Below are 25,611 nucleotides of genomic sequence, written 5' to 3' on the forward strand. Positions count from 1 at the left end.
TGTAAATGTGCTTTTCAGTGTTCTCAAATCAGTCAGTGGTTTGGCTTTGATCCACGGGATGGTAGCATTGTTGTTGTTACGGTGGCATTGTTTAAAGTTTCTAAATTCTGATTTCTCTCAGTATTTAAATCACAGAAGGTTAATTAAAGCAGTTCTTTATTCTACAACTGCTTGGGAATATTAACCTCACAAAGCCTGCATTAAATCACTGAAGTGATAGAATTGCATTTGCTTTATAAAATAACCTTACAAGAGCAAAGACAAAGCCATTTATAGTTCAGTGCCATTAATTGCTTGGCATTTAAGTATTAGAGTAGGAGTCTATTAATTAACTTGGTAGTAAAACTCTTGGAATGCAGACTGATTAAAAAAAACTATTTTGTTTTAGTAGATGAGTGATCATAACTAGTGTTGTTCCTCTTACCACTCTCCTTATTATTAAATGAGTACTGTACTATTATTCTGAGATCAAAATTAATATCCCAGAAATAATGTTATCTGTGCCTCTGAAATTTAGCTGTAAGTTAACCAGATTGGTACGTTTTTCAAAAGATACCTGATCACATAATAATCACTTTATGATCCATTAATCTAATGGGTGTTCATAGACAAGTGTGCATATGCAAATGTTTTAGAACGTAAGTGTGCAAATCTTTTCTAAGGAAAAAACTGAGATGTGATCGGGACAGTACAGTGAATTAAGTGATGAAGTTGTGAAGTCTGGAAGGCGTTAATAATTACAGATTTTTGTTTTTCTATGTAAGCAGTATATATTCCAAATTTTAGTGGTCTTGTAAATTATACCTTATGGTCACTCGCAACACAGCAGTGTTCTTTTATGGCCTTTAAATTAACACACATTATTTTCCTCAGAGGTAGGGAAAATAAGTGTGTTAATATTTCCTGGCATAAAACTTACTGCTGTATTTCTTCACTGCTCATATTTTCTTTAGTATTCAAAGATGTTTGGTTTTTATTTTCTGCATTTTGAGTTGGAATTCTGTTGCAAAGACAGTGTTATCTGAATATAGGTCAGCATTTACATTATGTATATTCACAGGAAAGGAAGTCTTTTCCAGTGCTTCCCTTTTACTTCCTATCTTCCCGTAGTGCAGTTTAGAACAGCTTTTAGAATGCTGTTCCTTCAGTAATCAAGCTATGGAATTGTCCAGCCTCTTCCTCTCACTTCTGCCTGATGGCTAAGCACCCATCTGCAACCTATCTTCTGCATGCATATTTTTAGATAGAAAATTAAATGTAGGTATAAAGGCTTTGTTTTTTGTGTCTCTGCCTACAGAGTTCACAAAGGGCTTGCTATGTCATCGTCAACAAAGAATGAGAGGTTTCTTGTTCCTTTATTTCCTAGAAATCCTTTACCCACATTTACTAGATGTCACAGTTCTGTTTGGTTTTTCATTGATGTGTTAGAAGACCAGTGGTCTGGTCACAGAAGAGGTTTAAGTTTTCACCATTTTCTCTCCACACCCTCCCATTTTTGACTACTCCCAGCAGCAGCCCAGTTGGGAATACTTTGTCTTGAAAACATTGTGGTTGTGGTGATGGTGTTGAAGGCTTTTCTATCTCAAAGATCAAAGAAATAGTTTGCTTGTGCTGGCTTATACTACTGTGTTGTGCAGTCCACTGAATTGCTTCTGGGTGCTTCCACCTGTAAATTGTTGTTCTTTCTCTAAGTTTCTATGCTCTTTCTATTCCCTCAACTATGATATTTTTTTAATGTGGTAGCTGGATTTATGGGTTCTTGTGCTGTTATGGTACTCTTTCTCTACGGAGCTAGAGAGGTCAGTAACACAGCTAATGCCCTGCCTCCAGCAGCCCCAAATGTGCCACACTAACCCTCTCACATTTCAGCAGTTTCAGTTAACCCAGATGGTAGGGTTGGGCTGAGAAAACCCTCTATCCCAAAATTATTCCAGACTTTTCTTCATCTTAATTTCACTTCCATCTGTTAGGATTTTCCTGTTGTTGAGCAGCAGTCAAACCTCATGTCAGTTGATTCTTTTAAGAGGCTCTGTGGTAGAGTATTAGGGGAAAACCTGATGAGTGTCACTGGACTGTTTTACAGGTGTTGTCTGTAACATAAATATAATGTTGTATTAGGGAAGGAAAGCAAACAAAACAACAAACAGCCAACTGAAGCCTCTCATCCACTCAGTGTTTGATGTGACCACAGTCATGTTCTGAGTGCTGCTCACAACCTTTCCTTACAGAGTTGCAGGTTTCCATGAGCCTTTGGGTAAAGTCTTGGCTCATATAGACAGGCCCCAAAGAAAATGCTGCAGAGATGTTTCTCAGCCTCATGGCAGTCTTGTCTCTGGGTCCCTTGTTCTGTTCGCCTGGAGGTAGCAGCTGCTCTCAGTGCAGCTTTTCTCTTTATTCTGTAAGCTGGCTGCAGGGTTTCAGTGCACGGTGAGCTGTGGGCAGTCCCCTGACCTGGTTTCTGCCAGCCAGCCATATGCTCCCAGAGCCTCCTCCACCCCAGTGGGTGTCTGGGAACGGCTCCTGCCCCATGGGGCCAACAACTGGGAGGAAATGGCAGGTTTGGTGTGCTGTTCCACTCAGTTCCTCCATCGCTTTCAGCTCAGTCTTGGGCTCACAGCACTTCTTGGGCTGGAAGCCCACCTCGGTAGCTCAGAGCCTGAGGCAGGCAGGGCAGGACACCAGGTGGCACGAGATCACTAAGTCATTGTGTTCATGTGGTGGTTCATCCCAAAAGAAAGAACAGGACATGTGAATAATGCTGCTGGCGCTCTTTCTTTGTTCGTTCTTCTTTTAAATATAGCTTTGTCAGTTAAAGGATGGGCAGGGAAAGGAAATAGTGGGTGTAGAAAATGAAAGCGTGGTTGCATGGCCTGGCCTTGTAGGGTTTTTTAGGAAAAGTTCAAAAAGCTCTGTAAACATGGGAAGATTTGTGGAAATAAAATACTTGCTTTACCCCTCACTTCCGAGTTATAAATATAAATAATTTCCAAGTTCACATCTTCAGGTTTGCTCTCATCTCTTTACTCTCACTTGAACATTACATCTGTAGAACAAAGAGAAGCTATACTGTTCTTTTTGTCTATAATTTAAGAATTGACGGCCATTTATTGGGCTGTGCAATGTGACAGTCACATTTTAATACAAACATCAAACTTGAATGTTTTTTTTTTCCATGCAGAATGTTACAAGTATGAGAGAAGAAAACTAGAAGAAATGTCTTGTTTCTGATTAAATCCACTACTGATATGCTCTGTGATCCGTGGAATGCAGCAGTGGGGGAAGGAGAATAGCGAGATAAGGGTTTCAGAGAATGATTTCATCTTTGAGCTCTTCCTGCATCACTAGCTTAATGTGGCTCCTGGAGGCCATACAGGCAATACGTATGTAAAAATGGACTAGAATGTTTAGGAAGTGGGACTCATCTTTCATGTTAGTTGTCTCAGGTTACCTGATATGTGACTTAAACTAATCTGTCCAAACAAATAACTTCCTTCCTCTAGGATGAGGGATGCTATTTTTGATCCTGTGTGTGTTCAGTGTGTTTTCAGTGTGGTGTTCTGGGGAAAAAAAAAAAACCTTACATAGTTAGGTAGTCTGAGTTTCTAGTAACTTCTTGAGTTTTTTAATGGGTTATGGACTTAGCCTTAATCATGCATTTGCTTAATTAAGGTAAGTATAATTTGTAACAGCCAGCAGTTGAGGCAAGAAGTACTTTTTTTTCTTGCCCTCTTGTACCTTGAGACTTAACTCAGTTGTCATTCTGTGATAACAAGGATCATGAAGGGAGAAAATGGTATTTGAACTAGCTTTAGAAGCAATCTAGGAAACAGTTGTTAGAATGAAACTGAAGATATCTTAGAAGGGATGACATTAATTACATTAGGGAAGATCAGATGTTTTCCTGATGATGACTGGTCTACTATACCTGAAACTGGCAGGTTTTCCAGATTTCTTCAGGTACTCACTGTACCTCAGGACAGCTGCTTTCTTTGCCTTCATTCTGGTGGTGGTAGAGGCTTGGCTTGAAAAGGTCTATGTATTTGATAATGAGCAGAGTTTATTTCAGCACTTAAACATTGACTGTTATTGCAATACAGTAATCTTCAGCATTAGTAATCAACCTACAGTGGTTTGGTGGTGTGGTACCATATCAAACCCTTCTTTCCTGACTTCACCTTTTTTCCCTGTGTAGTTCAGATACTTGGTTGCTGGCTTATACACAGTGCTCTTCAGCTGGAAGATACCAGTTTCCTTTTTTCTAAGGCTTTAGTTGCCTGTGGTTTTTTTTGTTTGTTTTTGTTTTTCCCTTTCTGATTCATAAACATCAAAGTTCCGGACACATGTATGTATTCTTGACCCAGGATCTTCTGCAGCAGTCCACCTATGCCCTGTAGGACCTCTGCAGACCATCTGCTTGGGATTCAGGTGAAGTTATCTGCTTCTTTGTCCTTAGCGGACCATTCCCCACAGGGCTGCATTCTGTTGTCCACTTCCATGAATGTCAGTGTTGCTTGTGCCCTGGGCATAACATTTTTTCCTGAGTACAGCCTTACCTGCAGTATTCCTTTAACAAGTTGGCTGTCCTTTGCTGCTTTTCTTGCGCTGTCAAACAGTGAACTTTTGGGGAGATGATGTCTTGGGCATTATGGTGGAGCTCAAAGTTGGTTGCATAGGGATTATGCTACATTTAGTGACATGCTACTATTAGGTAAGGAATATTTTTTTCTTGTAGCTTTTTGCATGACGGCATAAAAATAAATGTCTTGATCTTTGTTTAACGACACAGCACACAAAGATACTTTGGTAAGTGATAACAAGATATGTCTTTCTATAGCCATTAACATATCACTTGCCTTTTTTTCTATTCATTAGTATCCCTTCAGAGATTAGTAAAATAATCTTGTATAGTAGAGCTGTATATTTATCTTGACTGTTTAACTGTGCTCTGACCTCCATTCTCAATTGGTGTGGGGAAAAAAATGAACATTTGCTTTCAATTTTGCTGTTGTCACATTGCTGCAGAATTCAGTGCTCTCTTAGCTTAAGTCTTCTACGGATAAACTAACTAAAACAAGGACACAAGTGCTAAAATAGTTTTGAATGAGATTTTCAAATTTAAGAGTAGAATACTATTTTCCATAAATTATTTTGCTTCTGTTTAACCATCTTGATACTTACCTTCCTGAGTGATTGTTATCCCTCTGAAATTTGCTGCAATAGAAGAGGATGAAGCCTGAGTGATATTTCTCACACAGCCTTTCTGTAAATGTGGCTTCCCTAAAACATTGATGATTTTACTATGTTTTTATTACCCATTAAAAATAATCCAAACTGCATCATAATTAGTCTTATCTAGCAAAACTTAAAACAAGTGTGTGTTTCATCTGTGTGGCTTTATGAATACTAGTGCTACATTCATTCAGTTTTGCAAAGAAAACATAAATATGGACAGACTTGGTTGTCTTCAGCTGGGTCCAGCTAGAGATCAGAAGTATGGCATAGTTTTGTTCATCACGAAGAAGTTTGTGTATCTGTGGCTGGCTCCAGAATGGCTGCTGTGCAGCTGACTCGGTCTGCAAGTTGGTGACTGGTAGAAACATGCTTCTGTCTTGTTCCTCTGTCATTCTCACCCAGCCTTCCCCAGGCCAGTCCCACTCCATGAACAAAGCTGGGAGTCAGGGAGTTAGTCTTCTGGCAAGCTTTAAGATGCCCCTTTTCACAAAGTGGTCATGTGAAGACCCAGTGCAGTAAGAAGTTGGCACCCAGCTACAAGATAGGGGGAGGTAAGAACAAGGAGCCTTTGACTTCCCTGCAGCCCAGTTTCTCATTTGAAACCCCCGGGTTAGTGACATCTCACACTAGAATTAAAGACGAAAAGATTGTAAAGAGAGCAAGAGCTAAGAAAATATCCTTCTTTTTCTTCCTCAGTCTACACGTCATGAGCTCTATATACCACCACAGTTTCTTGCCCAAGCTGGAAAATACATGAGCAGGAAGTAAAATACCTGGCTTTGTGGATAAGCAGTTGGTTATTGTTACTGTCCATAATAATACAATGATGCTTAATGGACTGGTGTCTGGACAACTTAACCAATATGTAGACTTTAAGCCATGCATATGTAGCCATATTCATTTTTCTTCTTTCCCATTTTCTGATTTACAGAAATAATACGCAGTATAAATATTTTCTAAACAACAGGTTATACTTCAGATATTTTAGAGTACATGTTTATGACTTGCTGATTATTACTCCCAGTGCCTTTTATAAAATCTGATGGGGAAAACCCTGCTTTTAGTTATTTTACAACTTTGTTGACAGTTTGTGGTGTACCAGCTATGATATGATTGGATTTGTGCCAATTTGGGAAGTTGTGAGTGGAAACTTATAGCCTTCTGTTTATGGAAGCTTGGATTTCTTTCTGTCATACTCACGTTCTTGTCTTGTATGGGTTGAAGGTTTTTCAGCGATTCATAAAAAATCACAGCTTCAAAAGATGATATCATTGATGGATAAAATACTGGATGTCAAAGGAAAAAATCAGAGATCTAGAGAAGACTGAGCTCTAATGTAAATGGGGGACTTCTCAGCCATGTCTGTAGCACACATAGCAATATGTTCCCTTTTCCCTTAATTTCCCTCCCGTCATTTCCTGATAAATCCATCCCTAGGTGCTGAAAAGAAAAATGACCTTTCAAATCTGAAAGTGAGAATGTGCATTTCTTCAGTGATGGACAATTTACCCTAATACCTCTGTCCTTATGTTTTATTTCTCTCTCAAAATCCATTTTATCTATTCAGTAATACGCTGTATGTTAACAGCGTTTTCCAACACAAAGTACTGAAGGTAAGGCACTAGGGATTTTCTCACTCCTGTTTTTCAGGGAGAATGAAACTAAACACTACTATGGTTATGGAACCAACTTCTTAGTGTAATGTGCTGTGATTTAACTGTCATGTTTCTTATTCATGTTTCTTATGAAACTTGACTAGTTTTATTGGACAGCACATACGTATAAACACAAAAAACTGTACACACAATCCCATACATGTTTCCTCAGGAAGATTCCTGTGCCCCAAACTTAGAGAGCAAACCAATTTTTCATTTTGCAAGAGCCGCTTTCCAAGTTTACAGTCATCAAAGGATCTAGTGTCATTACAGTGAACATAGGCAGAGTGTGTGGACTCAGTCTGGTTTGAAGCACACAGGTATCCTCATCGTAATAAACACAAATGTCTGCAGTGTTTGCTTCCAAACATAATCTAGAATTGAGCAAATAGATTTGATTTTTCAGCAGTCAGAAAGGAAGACATTGTGGAGGTTGTGCATTTAAAAAGACAAAGGCTGTACTGGTCATTCTTTTATGTATGCTTCAGCATGTGGAAAGACACCTCAAAGTCTTCAAATGCTCAGGCAAAAGTAAATTCTGCTCAACGTGTGATATTTCTCATGACCAGGTGCATTGTCTCTTTGCTCTCACCTTCCTGTGCTTTGGAAATATAAGTAGGAAGTGAAGTTTCAAGTTTAGCAAACGGGAAAACCTGTGTGTGGTATCTGATGAGGAATTAAAGGCTCCTGGCTTTTCTTTTTCTAGGAGTATTTTCTTTAGAGAAAGGAGTAATTGTATTTCTAGAATGATGTCTCCCAAACAAGTATTCCATTTACCTTTTTTTCACCACTTTTGTTATTTCTGGATGATTTTTGCTTTTGTTTCTGTTGCTGTTCCAACGGACGGCTCTCGTTTGGTATTTTTTCATCGTTAAAGAATTAGAGAAGCACATGGAGAGGTGACCTGGAAGCCCAGATCTCCGAGGCAGGGTTTGTTACAGGCATCTGCACGGGGACAACAGCCGTGCGCGTGTGTTTTGAAATGAGGGGGAACGCAGAGGTTTGCTCATTTGTTTGCCTATTGTGAAGCTGTCCTGCACCTTTCTCCTCCTTTGTGGCAGGGTGAAGGCTGCTGAATGGCGGCCTTGTGCCGTTTGTTGGTTTTAAACCTCGCCACTAATCCACAGGAACCTGCTGGTGTGCGCAGCAGGAGAGCTGTGTGACAAGTGGCGGTTTGGGCGGAGGGGGTGCGGGGGGTCACAGGGGATAATCATCATTCAGCCATCAGCCTTTGTCACCCCTAAGCCTAATTGTTACCCTCTGCTGGTAACCACATTGAAGTGCTGGCCTTTTAAGTGCTTCTTGATTTGGCTTGGCACAGGCTTGCGGATCGGATCGCTCCTCATTGGGTTCACATCCGACCAGCTTTGCCGGGTTTTGTTTTATGAGCTTTGCTGAGTTTTCTGCATCCCTTGAAGTAACTCAGGAGAGCCCAAAGCAATGGAAGAGGCTGAATGGAAGCAGTGCAGCTGTTAACAAATGTCTCTGTCAGCAGCAGGGCTCAAAATGAGACAGAACACTTCCCTGCTCTGCAACGCGACTGGTCTGTGCAGGCTGCGTGCGAGCAATAACTTGTGTGGATACGGACACTTGACTGCGAAAGCAGCCTCTGCAAGCAGCAGCAATGTGATCTGCACACTGCAGGTGGGGGTGGCACAGGGAAGGCTCCGTGTCCCTCCCTGTCCTGCGTTGCCCGGCCTCTTGCAGATGTCGATGGAAGCAGTAGATGCGAGGGGACAACTGGGGCAAATTAACCTCCAGTGTGATCAGGAAAGGGGAAAAGAGAATCGAGCAACTTAGAAACAACTAAGAAAAACCTTTAAGGCGCGATATCTTTTTCTAGCAGTCAAGAACTGGTTTTTCAGCTTTCCTTGCCAGTTACCCATGCTGAAGGAGGTATTGCGCTTTCTGTTGTTTTCCTTGCTGAATTAGTGTAGGAGCTGCTAGTGTGAAGTATAGCAGCTACAATGAAGCCTGAATCTAGGGCTTTAAAATAGGCAAGTACCTTGCGTGTCAAGTAAGTGTGCTGCGGGATATGGGGTGGGAGAGATTTGTTTGGCCCCCCACTGGCTCCTCTGCAGCAGGGCTGGGGCTGGTGCCAGGCCATTACTTAAGACTGCTTGGGCTTGCACTGGGAGGAAAATCCCCCAGTTGCTGGTACGGGCTTTGGAGGCAGCTTTCAATTAAATATTTCCTTCTAAGCCATTGGACGCAACACATCTCCAGCAGATGTGATCTTTACCACCATTTGATAGGCAGCTTTTGAAAGCTGTGTCAGTCATAGTGGTGGTAAATCCAGTGTTGTTACAGGCATCTGATGACACAGCAGGGTTACAACTTTATTTGCAATCTGGTCCTTCCACCTGGCTCAGTATTTAATCAAAAGGCTTGGTAACTCGTCTAAGAGTAGGATGAAGGTTTTGACCACTTGGTGCTCATTCCTGTTTTATGGTATGGGGGCCATTCGTTGAGAAGGTTGTTGATTTTTTTTTTTTTTTGTCTGTTGCTCTGTCTAGCAGAGGACATGTTCTGTCTGCCAGTGGTCTGACTCCATGCCACCTGTAGGCACACCTGTGTACCCCTCTGCCACAGGGCTTTTTTCAAGAACTGTCAGTCACAGTGGTACCTGTGGAGATTTTTCAAGGAAATTTAACTAGTAAAAACTTGGTGTTCATTTTCTGTTGTTTTTTTAATTGCAGTCATTATATTTTCACCATTATGTGAAGCGAATTTATTTGTAATTACTGAGTCAAGTTAACAATTCTGTTACAACTGTTTTTGCAGGACATGTCTCAGGAAGGCTATGGAACCAGATCTCAACCTCCTATGGCCCCAGGAAAGCCTAACCATGAAGACTTGAACCTAATCCAGCAAGAAAGACCATCGAGCTTACCAGTAAGAAATTGTTTTTGTTACAGCACAGTGTTTTTCAATAATAAGCAAGGTTGTTCACAAGCTGATGACAGCCTGTATATGAGTGGTGGACTTAGCTTAAGGGATGTACCGGTTCAAGATGTCTCTGTCCACATCCATGTTTTGTATCTGTGCACGTGTATATTCACATAGAGGAAGTAAATTGATATTTCTTTCGGGCCTTAGGAGTTCTGTACTTGCACAAAACAATCTGATGAGGAAGAGGCTTTTTTCTGTGCCGTTTTCTATGGATTTCAGTATATTTTGATTTAGAATGCTGACACCATGAGTTATTTGTTCCAAACCCTAAGCATAAGTAATTAATTTGATGTGTTAATTCTGCACCAGGCTACTACTACAGACAAAAGTGTAGTAGTGGGAGTGGTAATGATACTTGGGCTAAGTTGATTGTTCGGTTGGGAGATCATTTTGGAAAAATCTTTGTTTTCTGATCTCTCCGCATTTGCTGTGGGGGAAAACAGTGCACTTAATACACTTTGCAAAGGTACTGCAGCTACTCATGTTATTGAAGGTCTTATTTTACTGTCATTGTTGAAATACTCTTTGGCCTTGTCTCTATAAGCTGATGTTGGTATGCAGATTTTCTTGTTTGTTGGTAATACAACAGCCCTAATTTCAGCTAACAAGAATATATTACATTCAGCTTGAAAGGTAACTGTTTCATGCTATGTGATGTTTAGTTCAGAATAATGTACTGCAAACCTGTAGAATTTTTCCACCAGTTTCGTGGCTATTCATTTCCAGTTAGCAGAGATTCCTCTGAAGAGTGTACCTTATCAAAACACCGAACGTATGTGTGAAGTGTGGTAGTTTGTTGTGTATTTTCCCTCTGACACATGGCACTATTGTCAGTTCTTAAGAGTAGGGTAATAATCATCTTCACAGCATTTAAAGTTATATCTTAGGCACCCAGGAGAGTATATATGCCTCAAATTCTTTACATGATATTTGAGACATGCCTGCTTCAGGAGAAGCTATGAAAACTGGTGTGAGAAGATTTATCTGTTTGATACAGATGGCTTTGAACTAGTATTAATTTGACAGGAAACCCTTTTTTAAGAACACCAGTTTCTCTGAACAGGTCTCAAAAATGAGCACTGGCAATTACTTTAAAAAGAGGTGCTAGTGGATGTGGAATGGTTTAGGCAACAGCTAGCTAAAAAAAAAGTTTTAATTAAAAGGGACTTCTTACTTCAGTTTTTTATGAACAATGTTTATTAGGATATATAGAACTATTTATTTATTAAATAATGTTCTAATTTGCCAGTGTTTTTTCTTAAACAGTTGTCCTACTTCTAATCCATGCTCTGTCCTACCTCCATCACCATGGTATCTAAGCAGACTTGGGTGTTATCTGTGTCCCTAAGTGTTCGGTATATTTAGTAGCTCATTATTATTCTAGGTATGAGTAAGCTGGTGGTATTAACACTGAATGTAAACCAATTTGGCAGTGTAGCTTAAACTGTAGGTTTGTTGTAAATGCTGTTATTCAGAGCCTTTGCTTATGGAAAGCTTGCATACCAAACACCCCAACCTCCATTTTGACAGGGAGGAGAATGGGAGGCATTGTAGTTTTCCAAATTCAAGAACGACTGCAACCCTTAGTATATTGTAACTTTGTCTTTTTGCTACTGTGAGCAAACTTACTTCCAAAGCAAATGTCTTAGAACTGAGGAAGCACCCATGCATTCAGAGTATGGCAAGCAAGATGAAGACTTGAATATAAAACTTAGTACTAGGTGTAAGGATGGTTTGACCATGTAAACATTTTTTTTTCCCTTGATCAAGAGGCCTGCATTCAGTTTTCAACTGGTTATGAAATTCAGTGATCACTATTCCTCATTTAGTATTTCTGGTTCTAGTATCATTTTAGGATGCTAAATGTGGCTTCTTAAGCTTGTTTTCAAGATAATGCTGTTCTTGAGGGTAGTCAGTAAGTCTTTGTGTATTAAAACTTGAAATGAGAGCTGTGGTGTTATGCTTTTAATAAAATTTGGGTATGTTTTGTTTCATGGTATTCTGATATTTATACAATTTGCCTGTTATCTTTTTATTTCTTAAGGGCATTGTGTAAAATCACAGCAGCTACATAGCAAGCTTATACGAATCTCTAAAAACAACAAAAGAGATGTAATACTAAATGCTGAATGGTGTTCTCTGATGTGGCTCTGAAAAAAAGAGTTTCCCTTTGATGGATTTGAAGAGGAGCTGGCCACTTTTTGCAGCACTGAATGCTGACTTGTGTCATCCTTTTAGAGAGCTTTTTCAGCAGGTTTGTGTCACAGTAAGCACAGCTAAACAGCTCAATGGTTGTTCCATTTCCTTCACACGTTGTATATAAAAGTCCTGGCATGAATGTTCCCATAAAGTTCAAAGCAGACAAATTTGTAATGTGGGTTGGTAACAAACGGCTACAAGCAAAATATGGCTTTATTAGCTACTTCTAATGGCCTGTCAGATTCTATACAATGCTTGCTTTCCTTTTCCTAAACGCTCTGATATTTGAAGGGTTTGACCCGGAGGTCTTTAACCATGTGGAGTCACCAAGAGCCCAAATGAAAAGTTGCATAGAATAGTGCTCTAAGCACTTTTGTTGGGGTCACAATTAGAAGGAAATCTCAAGCTTTTGAGAAAACACGGGAGTTGGGTACTCTGTGAAGGAAAGGAAGTAATAAACAGAAACTGTTCCCTATTAGAGTGGAAGAATAAAGGGGGAGAAGCCTGAATGCAATTGTCTGGAGAACAGCTACTACAGAATATATTTACTGAGGTTTAAGGGATAATACAAAATACACACTTCTGCTATTGTGGGAAAGATAGAGCGGACTTGTAGGAAGAACCTTCTGAATGATATATCTGCAAATTTGCTGTTGCAAGAAAGGAGCTTATGTCAGCATAGGTTGTGTGTGTGCCTGTGAAGAGTAATACTTTATTTTGCCTTAATGAGTAATTTGGTCTGTGTTTATGTTGGATTGTGTTTGTAGAATGAAGTGCAGAAGAGATGGATTAATTTAATTTTTTTTACTGGTATCATTATGAAAGTCATGTCAGATGGATATTGGGTTTTTTAGTTTGTTCTGTTTTAATATGGTATGTTCTTTTTTTTCCTCAGTGCTAATTGTACTTGTTTGAGGTGTAATGGCCTACCCAAGGTTGTCAAGGTTTTTGAAACAAGGGTTTCTGCTGATTTCTTCTGATAGCCACTTACAGATGAGGTCCTGCAGCTGCTTGGCTTCCCTGTAAGTTAGGTTGGTTGCAGACCTGCTGTGTGCCCAGTGTGCTATCTGTGCCTTCCCACATCCTCTGCTGTCACAGCTGTGACTCAGGGAACTGACCCTCTCAGAAATAGTTCTTATTTCTGGGTTAGTTTTGGGCTGAATCGCTGTGTAATTGCTCATGTGATGCTGAAGGCAGAAAGCTGTATCTGGAGTGAAGAGGACTGGTGCTTTGCTAGGTCACTCAGACTTGGCGTGCTCACACGTTAGTTCTACAACACCACTTCTTCACTGAGTCGTTGTGTGGAGGCAGAAGAATTTTCATGTGAAGCAAAAAGATAGCTGGCACAGAGGTAGAATGCTCTTTGTATCTTGTGCAGTGCTATGACTTGTCAGGTTTGGCTCTGGCTGGCTGTGGTTCTTGGTGTATGAGCTTCAAAGTAAGGTGGGCCTCAAATAATACATACTCTTGTTTGGATAGGACAGGTAAATCTTTTAAGATGCCTTGTTTCATTACTCTTGGTACCGTGGAAAACTGTACTTCAGCAGTTCCTTCCTGACTTCATTAGCTACTTCACAGTTCTGTTTTACCTCATTTTTAGAAAGCCTTTGTAGGATGTATAGAGTGCTGGACATTCATTCTTCTGCGTGACATACTTTTCTCATTGTAGATTGCAGGAGGCCTCTGTTGAGATGTAGCGGTGAACTATAAATACAAGACTAGATACACTTGGCTCATGGATCAACGTCATTTTGGATGTATCTTGATAGTTGCTGGCTGTGAGGAAATGCATGGAATGGTTTGGGAATTCACATTCCTCGTGTAACTTCTAGAATACAAAGTAGCTTGGAAAATCATCTCCAGCGAGGGGAGTTCTCTCTGAACAAGTGCTCTTGATGGCTGAAGTCTTAAGCCAGGAAAAGAATTTCCAGCACAGTTTGAGAAACTTTAGTTGTCAGTTAGGAAATATCTCCTTTTCTTGGAGGTTAAACCCCTGGGATGAGGGACTCTGGTGACATTCATGAAAAGCTTAGCTCAATAATCCCTGATCGTGGTTGAGGATGTGGGCACAACCATAACGTAAATATTAATTAGGGGCTGTAACCCCCTTGGTAACAATAAATTAGTATTAAAGGAGAAATGGTGCAGCAGCTCTCACGTTTTATAGACAGTGTTGAATTCTCTGTAGATAAGCAAATTAGAAAATTAAAACTTTAGTGGTGTCTACATCCCATCCAGGATGTTGTTTCCAGTTTAAAAAAAAAGAGGTGCGTGGGGAGGTGGAAACCTGTAAATGGATTCCTGGTAATTCTTGGGAGGTAAAAGCAGTGGGCAGTAGTTAGATGCATGTGTAGTACATAGTAACAGCTCTGTCCTGTAGTTACTTGCTTCTGTGCATGTCTCCATCCGAAAATAACCAGGGATAAGTTAAGCTATGAACAAGAAGGAAATGTAAGTAACACTTGTCAATTAGATTTTCCATTGTTTCCTACATCAAGTAGGATAAAACTGGTATGCCTCTTTCCCACTTGCATTTCTTTTTCTGCAGTGTTGTAAAATAACTGAATGATCTTGTTTTCCTTTGTTTGGGTCAAGAAATTTTAGCTGAAAATTGTTACTCTCTGAAAGAAGATTATTGACTCAACAAGCCTTCAATTTTCAGTGAATAACACTCCCACCCTCTAGCTTCAGGAACATGTGGTGCATTCATTCTATTTTAAAGTACAGACTGTAATTTAAGACTGAGGCAGTTTGATGCCCCACTGAACTTTGTTTAAGCCTGGAATAAAAGGAAAAAAGCTTCAAGTTGCAAAGAAGTGACTAAGCCTTCTCAAATGCTTTTCTTAGACATTATGCATAGAGTTGGAAAAAGTTGCCATATTCTCCAAGTCATTTTAATTCCAGATCAAGTGCAGTGGCTAGCTTGTTTCTTTTTTCCTCTTGTCATTCCGTGTAATCAATCTGTAGCTCAAATAAGTTTCATGCAACTCATATGTATAGAGTGCATTTCTGAGGTGCAAAGCATTGGTACTTGTGTTCATACAGACTGTATGTGACAACCAGTTTATGGCCTGGAGCGGGTCTGCACAGTGGGTCAGATTCTGTATGAGCCACTGAAGCTCCTCTGAAATAACCCCTCTGAGATATCACTGGGGGAACAAATTTGCACTTAGTGTTGTGGTATTGAAGTTCCTGGCCTACCCAATGTTCATGTGTTTTACACTTGATTTCTGTGGGGCCAGATTTTCTGATCACTGTAGGTGATCAGATAGATTCCCTGAGAGAGTCAACTTTTACATTCCTTTTTGGGTGGACGTGTGATTAAAGTAGTGCAGAGTGGCCCTGAGTGCATGCTGTGTGAGTAGGGGTAAACTGAAGCGCTGAACAGAAGTTCCTGATTCTTGAATTGAGTCTCCTGCTATGAAAATTAAGCTTCGTAATGTGAAAAGGAAGTCCTGTTGTTCATCACTTGTGTTTTGGGCTTTTAAAAAATTGTTTAGTTTTCCTTGTTATCGTGATCATATTATCTACATTAAAAATGGTGTTCAGGCTGCTACTGATGTATTAAAACTGATTTTTTTCGATACTGTTTAAGAAAAAAAAGATGCTTGGTTTAAAGTTTTCCATTTTCAAAATACTTTGTTTACAGTGTTTTTAGTATACTTGTAATAACAAAATCACTCATAGGATCTAGGAAAATTTAGGAACGTGAAAAGAAATACTTAGCTTGACCTCTACATAAAACTTACTTGGGAAACCTGATAAGTGATTATAGATCCCAGTAGTGGATAATGTTGCAAAAACTTGTGTTTAAATAGGCCAATATTGTCCTAGGTGGAATATTAAAGTCTTAATATTTTCCTGCTTTTTGAAGCCATTAGCAATTGCCTCAAAGTACTTTGCAGCTCCAAGTACCAAATCAGTATTGGTGTTGACTCGAGAATTAAAGAAACAAGATCAAATTTGGGTGGTTGAAGCATTTTTCCCCTCTAGCTGTTCCCTCTCTGTAGGCTGCTGCCCCTTGCAAGCAGGGGCAACCAGCCTGTGCTTGTGGTGGTCCCAAACCGCCTGCAGCATAATGTGGGGGTTGGACTGAAGCCCCTCACATTGCCACGGAGTGCAAGGCCTGAGGCTGCAGCAGTGCTCCTGCATGCTCGGCTCAGATGTGCCTGCTGCAGGGATGGTGACTGTGCTAGCTGTCCTTGTAGTCTGCCTCCATTTCCAAGTCAGCACTTTTAAGTTACGTGTTTGGGAACCTAATTCTAAAATGCTTCAGACTTTTGAATTCCAGGGGGATGTTTGGGTTGTGGTTTTTTTTGGATTTGAGGACTATTTTATTTTTCTTTTTTGAATATTTTACATGCTCTGTATAGATACATACAGTGTTTATACAGGCACATAAGCCTCACCACAGGTTTGGCTGTTAGTACATTTTGAGTTGATAGCACACTATAAATTCCAAAATGTGGTATATTCACTGGTCCATATCTTAGTTCTTGTGTGTTGGAACTTCAGGACTGCCACACAGAAAGTAAGACAAAAGAGTATTATTTGCTCGGATACCGTTTCAGGAAGTACTTGAGACTCTGTAAATGTTCTGTTTTTTTCCTTTCTTTTTACCTCAAGTATTTTAAAGATAGGATATTATTCTTCCCCAGAATGACTCCTTTACGTGGGCACACCAGCCATCCTGAAAGGTGACCTCGGCTTCGTAATCTTGACTAAACACAGCACCTCCTTCCGGCCAGCAACATCTGAAGCCTAGCAGTAGATGCATTCTTTTTTCTACTAGTGTCTATTCCTGCTGGCTTGGGAATGTGCTGGCTTCTGGTGCTATTTATGCAACTTAGGTTTTTGTTTTTGTTTTAAAGAAAGAAAAAAAAAACCAAAAACATGATGAGTCTTTATTAGAAACTGGCTTCTGAGTGGTCCTGTTGCTGTGTAAGCAGATGTCCATGCGGTCATGGCTCATAGCATTAAGCTTAGGCCGGGTTTCACAATGCTTTGTCTGATTGTTTATGGTCCATCCATAATTGCTAAGGATTTGGTACCCTCACAGCACAAGTGCTAAGCGTCTGTCATGTACTGCTCGTTTTGTAGTGCTGTGCTGGAATCCCAGTGAAGTCAGGCCTGTAGCGTGGGAGGCTATTCTGGTTTTGCTTTACTTTTCTGAAGTTTGAAACGGATTCAAAAATTTCTCTCAGATGTTTTCTTGAAATGTAACATCTTTTGTAATGCTTAATTCTCTGAGACCTTCCTTCCCTAGCTGGAGCTGTGTGTTGGATTCACTGTGAAGTCTTCCCTTGAGGAGACCAATCTTGATGGCTTTTGTAGAGTCTGCGCATACGAAAAAGTGCTTCTGAAGTGTTTGTTACATGTACAAAGGCTAGCACTATCATTTTACCTTGAACATATATAGACAGATAAAAATACCTAGTGAAGGCCTCTTTTCATTTGTGTTTGTTAGCCCTGTAACTGACTGCATTGGTTTTCCTGAACACCATACCAATTAATATGTGCCATTTTGTCCATAATGCCAAATGCGGTTCCAGTCTCACAGGACTTGATAAAAGAGGGTCTTGTTTGAATTGGCAATGTAATTTCAGGGGTGAAGCATTGTAGTGGATTGAAATCAAGATAGAAAAGCTGGCAACATCAGGAAAAGGCTACTTTCAGTGCCCCAGTGTTTAGACTGTTGATCTTTCTTTCCAAGCAAACAATTGCAGCTGACCCTTTTAATCATCTCAACCTATGAAATGAGACCTACTGTGCTAAATTAGAAGTAGGGCCTGAATTTTGAGGCATATTTGAAGAACTGCATTAGTATAGGAAAATGTGTCATTCTGGATCATTTATTTCACATCTTAGTTAAGTGGCATGAATTTATAAATGAACATGGTATTTTCTTCCCCCTTGACAGAGAAATTCACTTCACAGCGCGTTTTCCACCATGTTATTTAAACTAACATTTTGGGAAGTAATATAAAGATAAGCAAACATGAGAGTATAAGTTTGTATGTTTGCATGTAGTAATACTTTATGCATCCGTAAGCTTTAGTACGGTTTGCTGAACGCACAGTAGTGGACCTAGTTAGGAGAACAAAGCTTGTTTCATGTCAGAGCACTGGAAAGTGGGTGCTTGTGTTTGCATTTATAGTATCATAGATGACAAATTTTGCCAATGCATGTTGCACTAAAGGTAATGAAAGAAGTTCAAAATGTTCTGTTATTTAACTGCAAACTAGATGGTGGCCAGTACTTGTTTTCAGGAAATAAGGGAATAAAGGAACTGGAAGCGTAGACTTACTTGCAAAATCAAAATAACTTTGCAAGATAACATAGGTAAATGGTGTATGGATTAAATGTAGATATTAGCCCTAGTGAACTGATTCATTATGTTATGGAAGGTAGCTTAATTCCAAATGTTACCCCTCTGTTTTGACTTTTGTAATTAACTGAAAGCCTTACCAGATTTTCATAGAATACTGCAGAGGAGACAAAAGAAAAACACCAGATTCTCTATTTCCCTTGTTTAATTTACAGACTGTGTCAGGATTTTAATAATAGTGCTTAATGAAAACTTCATAAAAGCCTTTTTTTCTCTTTTTCTCATTCTCTTTGTTTATTGTATCATTAGATGCCTACATGAAAGTAGGGAAAAAAAGGAAAGTTGTTCAGTGCAGTTTTCAGCACAGTTCTTCAAGATTTATTGAAACAGGACTATAAAATTTTAGGATCTGTGTTTTGTTTTTTATAATAACATCTCATAGTTGTTGCTTCGTTTGGATTGCCTTATAGTCCATTTTTCCTCTGTCTTCACTCTTTTCCTTTGTTTAGTTTTTGCTTTTAAAGAAGGCTTAGGAAGACTGAATACACACCATACTGTTGTTTTTAAATGACTGCTGATTCTTCGGCATGGCTCGTTAGACATTTTGTCTTGCTGGAAATCACAGTAACAGCCTTTTTGTTCCTATTCTGAGGTATTACAAAGTACAGAACATTTTTGGCTCCATGTCTTCATCTGCCTCTGGCCAGAGGGCTTTTTGGTGCTGGGAGGGCAGCATGGAGTGAGTGTGGCCATTTGGGCTGCTGAGGGAGCAGTGTTCCTTGGCTGAGAAGAGGCAGAGGTCACATACCAGATCCCATGAAAGGCACTTTTACACTCACAAACAGTTTAGCTCTTCTGTTCTACTGGTTAGTTTACAGGAGAACCTGGCAAAAACATACATATATATATATATGTATCCTATCTATCTCCACCACCAACAAATGTTTTTAAGTGCCTGCTTTTTAATGCCTATTTTCACAGCACTACAGGTCAGATTGAAGTAAATCCTGCAGAACCTTTACCTTATTTTTGCCAGAAAAACGAACTTTCACCTCCTGTATAATAATGTTGATTGCTTGACCTCCATTTCCATGGAGATGTGGTCAGAAGGCTGCAGTTAGTTAGCCACGTGGGGTGAGCGCTGTCTTCTGTCACTTACAGTCTGCAGTGACACTGGGTTTGAGGAGTAATTAAAGCACCTATAGGCTGATGTGTGTTTTTTTTCTCACCACCCACATCCATGTAAAGTGTAATTTGGAAACAAAACACAATCAGCTGTATGTTCAAGTAAAAAAAACCAAAACCAACCAAACAAAACCCCAACCCTATTTTTATTTAGTCTTTATAAAGAATTGTTTTTCTAGCAGTCCAAGACATTATGTATAACCTTTGTGTATCTGAATTTCTCATTGGCTTCAGATTCCGGTGTACTCTCGTACAGATGCCATGGGCTCAGTTTTGTCAAAAGCTGGATTTTGTAGCCTACAACCCACATGCATTCGTGATTAACTTAGGGCAGATCAGTACTGCTTTCCCTCCAAACTCAGTTGGATTATTGGTTAGTCTCAAGCACTGAACCTGGCTCAAGCTTGTGTGTGTCCCAGCCTTAAAAGGGTGGATGACAAAAGCCAGCAGCAGGCTCTGCCTTGGATTGTACCTTGGCTGGGTAGAGGGTGGTTCAGCCACGCACTGTGCTGTGCTCCAGTGTCCAAAAGGAGCACGCGTGCTCCTTCAGTGCTGTTAGGGATGTGGGTGACCGAATAGCGCCCTGTTGGAGGGCACGTGCCTTTCTGGTGAGGGCAGGAGCTTCAGGGCTGGGGAGAGGGAAGCGAAGGGTCTGACTCCCACGTGCCCTGGTTGAGGCAATGGCAGCGGGCCTGGGGGCAAGAGGAGCAGTGCCCCATGAAGGGCGGGCTGGTGGCAGCCATAACAGAGCTGATGCCATCCTGCTGCTAGGCTGCTCCACACATTGATTTCTAAGTGAGTAGTTTGTGTCGTGCATGGTAAGAGCATGTTGATGAGGAAAGAGTGCATAAGCAGAGGCAACCTCTCTGTATTACTGTTATTCTTTATTGCTAGGATCTGCGCAGTGGCAAAATCTGAAAGCCAGCTTCCTCTTTCCCTGCGACAGTTCTCTCTTGCACATCTCCCTGCTCTCAATCTAGAGCAACAAAGTGAAGACGACTTTCGCTGACTCGCGGCTAACCCTCGAGACGGCAGAGCCGCCCGGTTATTTTTGTCCCTGGGGCCGCCCGGGCAGGTCCCCTTACCGCTCCCTCTGGCTGCTGGCAGGCTGACATTACAGCCGTGCCTTTGAAGTCGGGCGCACTGTTAGCGTCGCCATGGCGACGGGGCGGGTAATGGCCTCCGCTGAGCCGGGCTGGTATGTAGCGCCCGGCAGCAGCAGGCCGCGGCTCGGGGGCCGACCCCGGGCGGGCAGCGCTCCGCTCCGCGCCGAGCCGCTGCGAGCTGCTGCGGATGTGACTGCGGGGATAAAGCGCCGTGCCATTAAACGGGGAGCCCCTGCCCCCCCCTCCTCCCGCCCCCTTTGGTTTATGCATTATTAACACAAGCTTTCCTGTTTTGCTTGTAACATTTTATAGGCTTTTTCAAACATGTAGTCAGATTTGCTTTTTTTCTTCTTTGGGTTTAACCCTTTCCCTCCTTTCCCTCAGAAAACTTGGAGGGAAGCCCTGAATGCTTCCCACAGCTCCCATTTAAACAGGCTTTTATTCTTTTTCTTCTTCTTTTTTTAACTTTTTTTTTTAAGAATTCCGTGTTTTTTGAAGCATTCTAGAGCGCAGCACAGCTTGCTATGCTGCCGTGGTGTCACTGAAGCAAATACCGAAGCCAGCACGTGAGCTGTGGTACAGCTGCGAAGGTTTTGAGTCAAGGACGTATTTTGGGATCGTGTTTTAATGTGCATGCCCATTTCATCTTCTCCTCTCACTGGCGTTGTCCCATTCTCTGCATATGCGGAGTTTAGTTAGCAGCCTTCAAAAGAGACACACCCCAGGACAAATAAATCCAGAATAATCTTGAGGATACAGTGTTTACCCCCATCACCTTCCTTTTTAATGCAGAGCTGGTGAAGTACATCTAGATAGGTAGAAATATTATTATAAACACAAGCTGCAGGCTTTGTTTTGCTTTTCCAGAGCTGTAAAATATAGCTTTCATTTTAGCTTCTAGTAGGAGGCATATATCCAAGTGCTGTCAAGTGCTGTGGATATGGGGATTCAGTCATCCCTGCAGACACAGTCTCTGTATAAAAACTTGAAGGCTAATAAGCAAACCTAGCATTGATAATTCCCCCTATCGCCCTCGGTTTTAGGGTTTTTTTTTTAGGAGTTGTGGATTTGTTGTTCTGAGTGGTACTTACTGGCACCTAAGGGCCTTCCTTTGTTTCCCTGAATCTAGCACAAATCCTGCTTGCCCAAGCATTTCCAAGCACATTTCAGGAAAAGGTAGTTGTTCCTCAGTTTTTGTCCCTTTTCAACAATGTTTTTGTAGTGATGTTGGTGTAAATGCTACTTCCACCTTCAGTGCTGGAGTGTTTCAAAGCACAGCATTGGTTGCTACGTTTCTTCCGTTTAGCTGTGTGATGCTAACAGGCATCTCCAGTAAATACTGCTGGCTGGAAAAACTCAAGCAAAATACAATCCCTAGCTCAGGGGGACAGTGGGAGAGAGATGAAGGATGGATGGTCAGTCTGGCTTCTGGCTGCCTGCGATCAGCACAAAGCCTGTCCCCACTTTTGGCCTACAGCAGCTGCTGGCTGTGTTGTGGCACAGCTTGCAGTTGATACTTTGTAGTGTTGAAGAATGCTGTAATAATACGTTTTTAAAAGCCTTTCTTTAACATTACATGGGTTTGGTTTTTGGTGGTTTTTTATTTTTTATTAATTTTTTAAAATCTTCTAAATCTATTCTGTGTGGCCATTTCATTGTACAACTGCATATATTAAGTAGGCTGGATGAAATATTTCCTCTCATTTCCAGGTGTTGTGGAGATGAACTTTGAGTTACATTCCCCTTGAATGTGCAAATTTTAAGAAAATTAGAGAAAGCAGTTTACATTCCATTAACAAGAAATTACTCATTGCTTATAGAACAGGCATATCTTTATCTGCACAGGGCTTTTCAAAGTTGCTGCTTAATCTTTTTCTTTTTTAATCACTAAACAAACATGTCTCAGCAGTCACTGCATGTGAAACCAAAACCTGGACGTGGACAAAAAGCAAACACACTACACTCGTTTTCGTTAGCATGTCCTATCTCCTAGAACATTTATTTTTTCATCTCCTTGTAAATTGATTTTTCACATGCTTGTGACTGATATTTGAACCGTGTGTTTGTAGTTACTGCTAGGTCCCGGGTCTCCCAACATGAATATATTACAGAAGTGACCTGGTGAATCCATAGTTAAGGTTGCATAGAGATTTCACTTACAGCAGTGTTTAAATCCCTTAATTAAACATTAAGACTCGCACAAATTCTCAAACATGGACTGTTTCAATAAAGAGGATAAACTTTAATTATTTAGGTACTCAGTGTTCTTGTTAGTACCGTATTTGCAGAATTCGGAACACCTTAAAATTATTCCTGCCTCAGATTTTTCCAGAGTTCCTAGTATTTTATTTTCTTTGTTCTCTTAACTCTTTTGGCTAAGACTCTAATTGATACAAGTCTTCCTATCTTTCCTGACTTCATGGAACTATAACAGTTTACATAAAATGGCTTACTCAAAACCAATCCAGCTTTATTTATAACAATTCATGGTACTGAAGGATGTGTAGAAGTTATGAGAACAGTATATTGGTTATCTTTAACCAGTACTAGTCTTTGACACCTAGTGATTTGGAGTCAAAAGAGCAGACTGGAGAGCCTATATAAAAGAGAAATACCGTGTGGAATCAAGATCCAGATGCGTGCTTAAAATAATTATTTCCAAATCAGCCAGCAAACTAACTGTAGTAATGCCAAACTGGTGTATGCTTCCCTCTGCTTTCCTCTACTTATCCCTTGAGGTCCCAGTTCAAACTTCACTGAAATCAGCCTTTTCCACAAGTTTTGGGTTAGGCCCATTAATTTTTATCTTCATTCTGCCCAGTTATTACAGTGCTCCTCTGCATTACCAATCTGTTCTGGCCCTTTTTCTTTGGAAAGGGTTTGTAAACCTGATTTCCTTCTCCGCATGTTATACCTGTAGTGACCAGCAAGTGCAGCTCCCATTCATTTTTAACGTTGCAGCCTTCTGGCTGAACTATAATCACACTCTTCAGCACATATCGAAATCCTGATGCAAACAGTATATTTTCAAACCATTCATGAGTGGAGAAAAATTTGTTTAGAAACCTGTATTACTTATATAAGTAGTGCCTGTATTCAGACTCCTTAGCCTCCAGCAATTCTTCTAACTAGCTGGAAATATAGACAAAATGTAGAGGAAAAAACATTCCTTGTTAGCTTACAGTTTGTGGAAAGTTTTTTTGTGTAAGTCTTTTAGGCCAAGGTGTCTATTTTCCCATCATTTTTAGCTCGCTGCCACTGTGGTCACGTATGCTTATTAGTTCAGGTCTCCTGTCCATTAAAATACTGCAGCTAGTACTTAAGTTATTTTTGAACAAATTCTTGCCCCGTTACCAGCAGCAAATATGGTCTGCAAAAATACTTAACTTGGGAAAAAAGTTGTTTCAGAGAGTATGCTAGTTCTTGAATTTTGGGAAATGCAAGTGCTATGTTGTGAGATTTTACACCAATACCATGAAGAATTCAGAATTACTAACTTGAAGGGTTGCTTACTACTTCAGGCACTAGATGAAGAGTGAAATTCATAGGAAGTGCTTGTAGTGTCCAGTGTGTGTGTAGATTCTTGTTAAGCTCTTCCAGAGTAGGGATTGAAATGCTGGAAGTGAAGAGGGCTGTAGGTCACGAGGTTTGTGTAGAAAGGCAAGTGAAGGAAGCTGCTGGGCCTGAAATGTCCCTGTTTTTAACTGACTCTTCGGTGTGTGAGCTGTCTGAAACAAAGCGCTTTTGGAGAAGGATACACGAGAGCACCTACAACTGATTTCAGTTTCAATGTGTTTTTTCAATGTGGATAGTCTTAATTTTTGTGGGTTAGAATTCTTGGCAGAGTTTCCATATCAGCTCTGTTAGCCTGCATGTGTTCTCCTCATCCTTTTGAGCTAGGGGATGTTTAAGAAACAGATCCAAGCACCATGTATGCTTTGTGATAGCAAGGGGTTAAAGAGGTGTAATTATGCATTCTTCAGGAAGTGCTCTGCAGTCAGCAATACAGCAAGGATTTTATAGAAGCTTAAAAAAAAAAAAAGAAAAAAAAAAAGAAAAGAGATGACGGAGGGAGAATGTGGAGAGAAGGTCAGATCCAAGGATTCTCCTAGGGTTTTCTCATGTTTGCTCTTCCTTTGCGCCTCATTATGCTCTCTCCTGGTAGAAGCAGAAGAAAGCGTTATCGCCTGTTGGTTCCTCCTACTGATAATGTACATTTGATCTTTTTGCTTTGTGATAGTGGTGGAGGTGAATTTATGGATTTAGTTTTTGAAGAAGTTCTGAGCCATCCCGATGCCTGCCATGGTCCTTTGTATATTCCTCAGCTTTTTTATTGTAAGAAGAGCATTGCAGCCCTGTGAATACCGAGTGTTTCAACAGACATTATTTCACAGCTGTGATTTCCCCATTTTTAGAGGATTTGAATTTCCAGCAAATCTATCTGCTGGAAACAGTTTGTTTTGCACTCTTTGGGAGTGATTCAACTGGATGAATGGAAGCTCTTGCAGTCAGTATTTCACTCTGACCTGACTGGTGAAGGTAGGCTTTCATTACTGGTGACTAAGCCTTTGAGGTACCATGGTTAAGACTTTTTTTTTCCTAGTCCATGATGGTGGTTACCCTTCCATGTGGAATAGGAGGTTGTGGGTTGTGTTGGAACAGTTGAAGCAGCAAAGCTGCACAGCACTCGGAGCAGGCAGGACAGTGAGCTCGGGACGTGGGCTACCTCGACCTCCATGCTGGGAGCCGACCCGAGCTCTGACACGCTGAGTCACTCAGTGCACCGGATCTTTCCTTCATACTGAACTAACTTGATTTGCAGTTGGATTTCAACACAGCAGGAAAGCCTTTCTGTGTGGTGTTTGTGTGTTTGGTTAAACGGTTGTCTGACAGACTTTCCTTTTTTTTTTTCCTTCTTTTACTTAATACATTTTTTTTTCCTTTGTGTACTTTT

General features: G+C 40.6%; 1 protein-coding gene across 7 annotated transcripts in view; it reads left to right on the forward strand.

The window, feature by feature from the left end:
* ARID1B (AT-rich interaction domain 1B) overlaps positions 1-25,611 on the forward strand; it is a 318,214-nt gene that overhangs the window by 84,911 nt on the left and 207,692 nt on the right. For all 7 annotated transcript variants that reach the window (XM_065732311.1, XM_065732346.1, XM_065732320.1 and 4 more), the window contains exon 4: positions 9,672-9,782. In XM_065732311.1, the coding sequence (XP_065588383.1) occupies positions 9,672-9,782 (111 nt within the window). The remainder of the gene's footprint in view (positions 1-9,671; positions 9,783-25,611) is intronic.

The sequence above is a fragment of the Cyrtonyx montezumae genome, unplaced genomic scaffold (genome assembly GCF_038088225.1).
Source record: "Cyrtonyx montezumae isolate F1298 unplaced genomic scaffold, pur_monq_1.0 scaffold_0, whole genome shotgun sequence".
Taxonomy (NCBI): domain Eukaryota; kingdom Metazoa; phylum Chordata; class Aves; order Galliformes; family Odontophoridae; genus Cyrtonyx; species Cyrtonyx montezumae.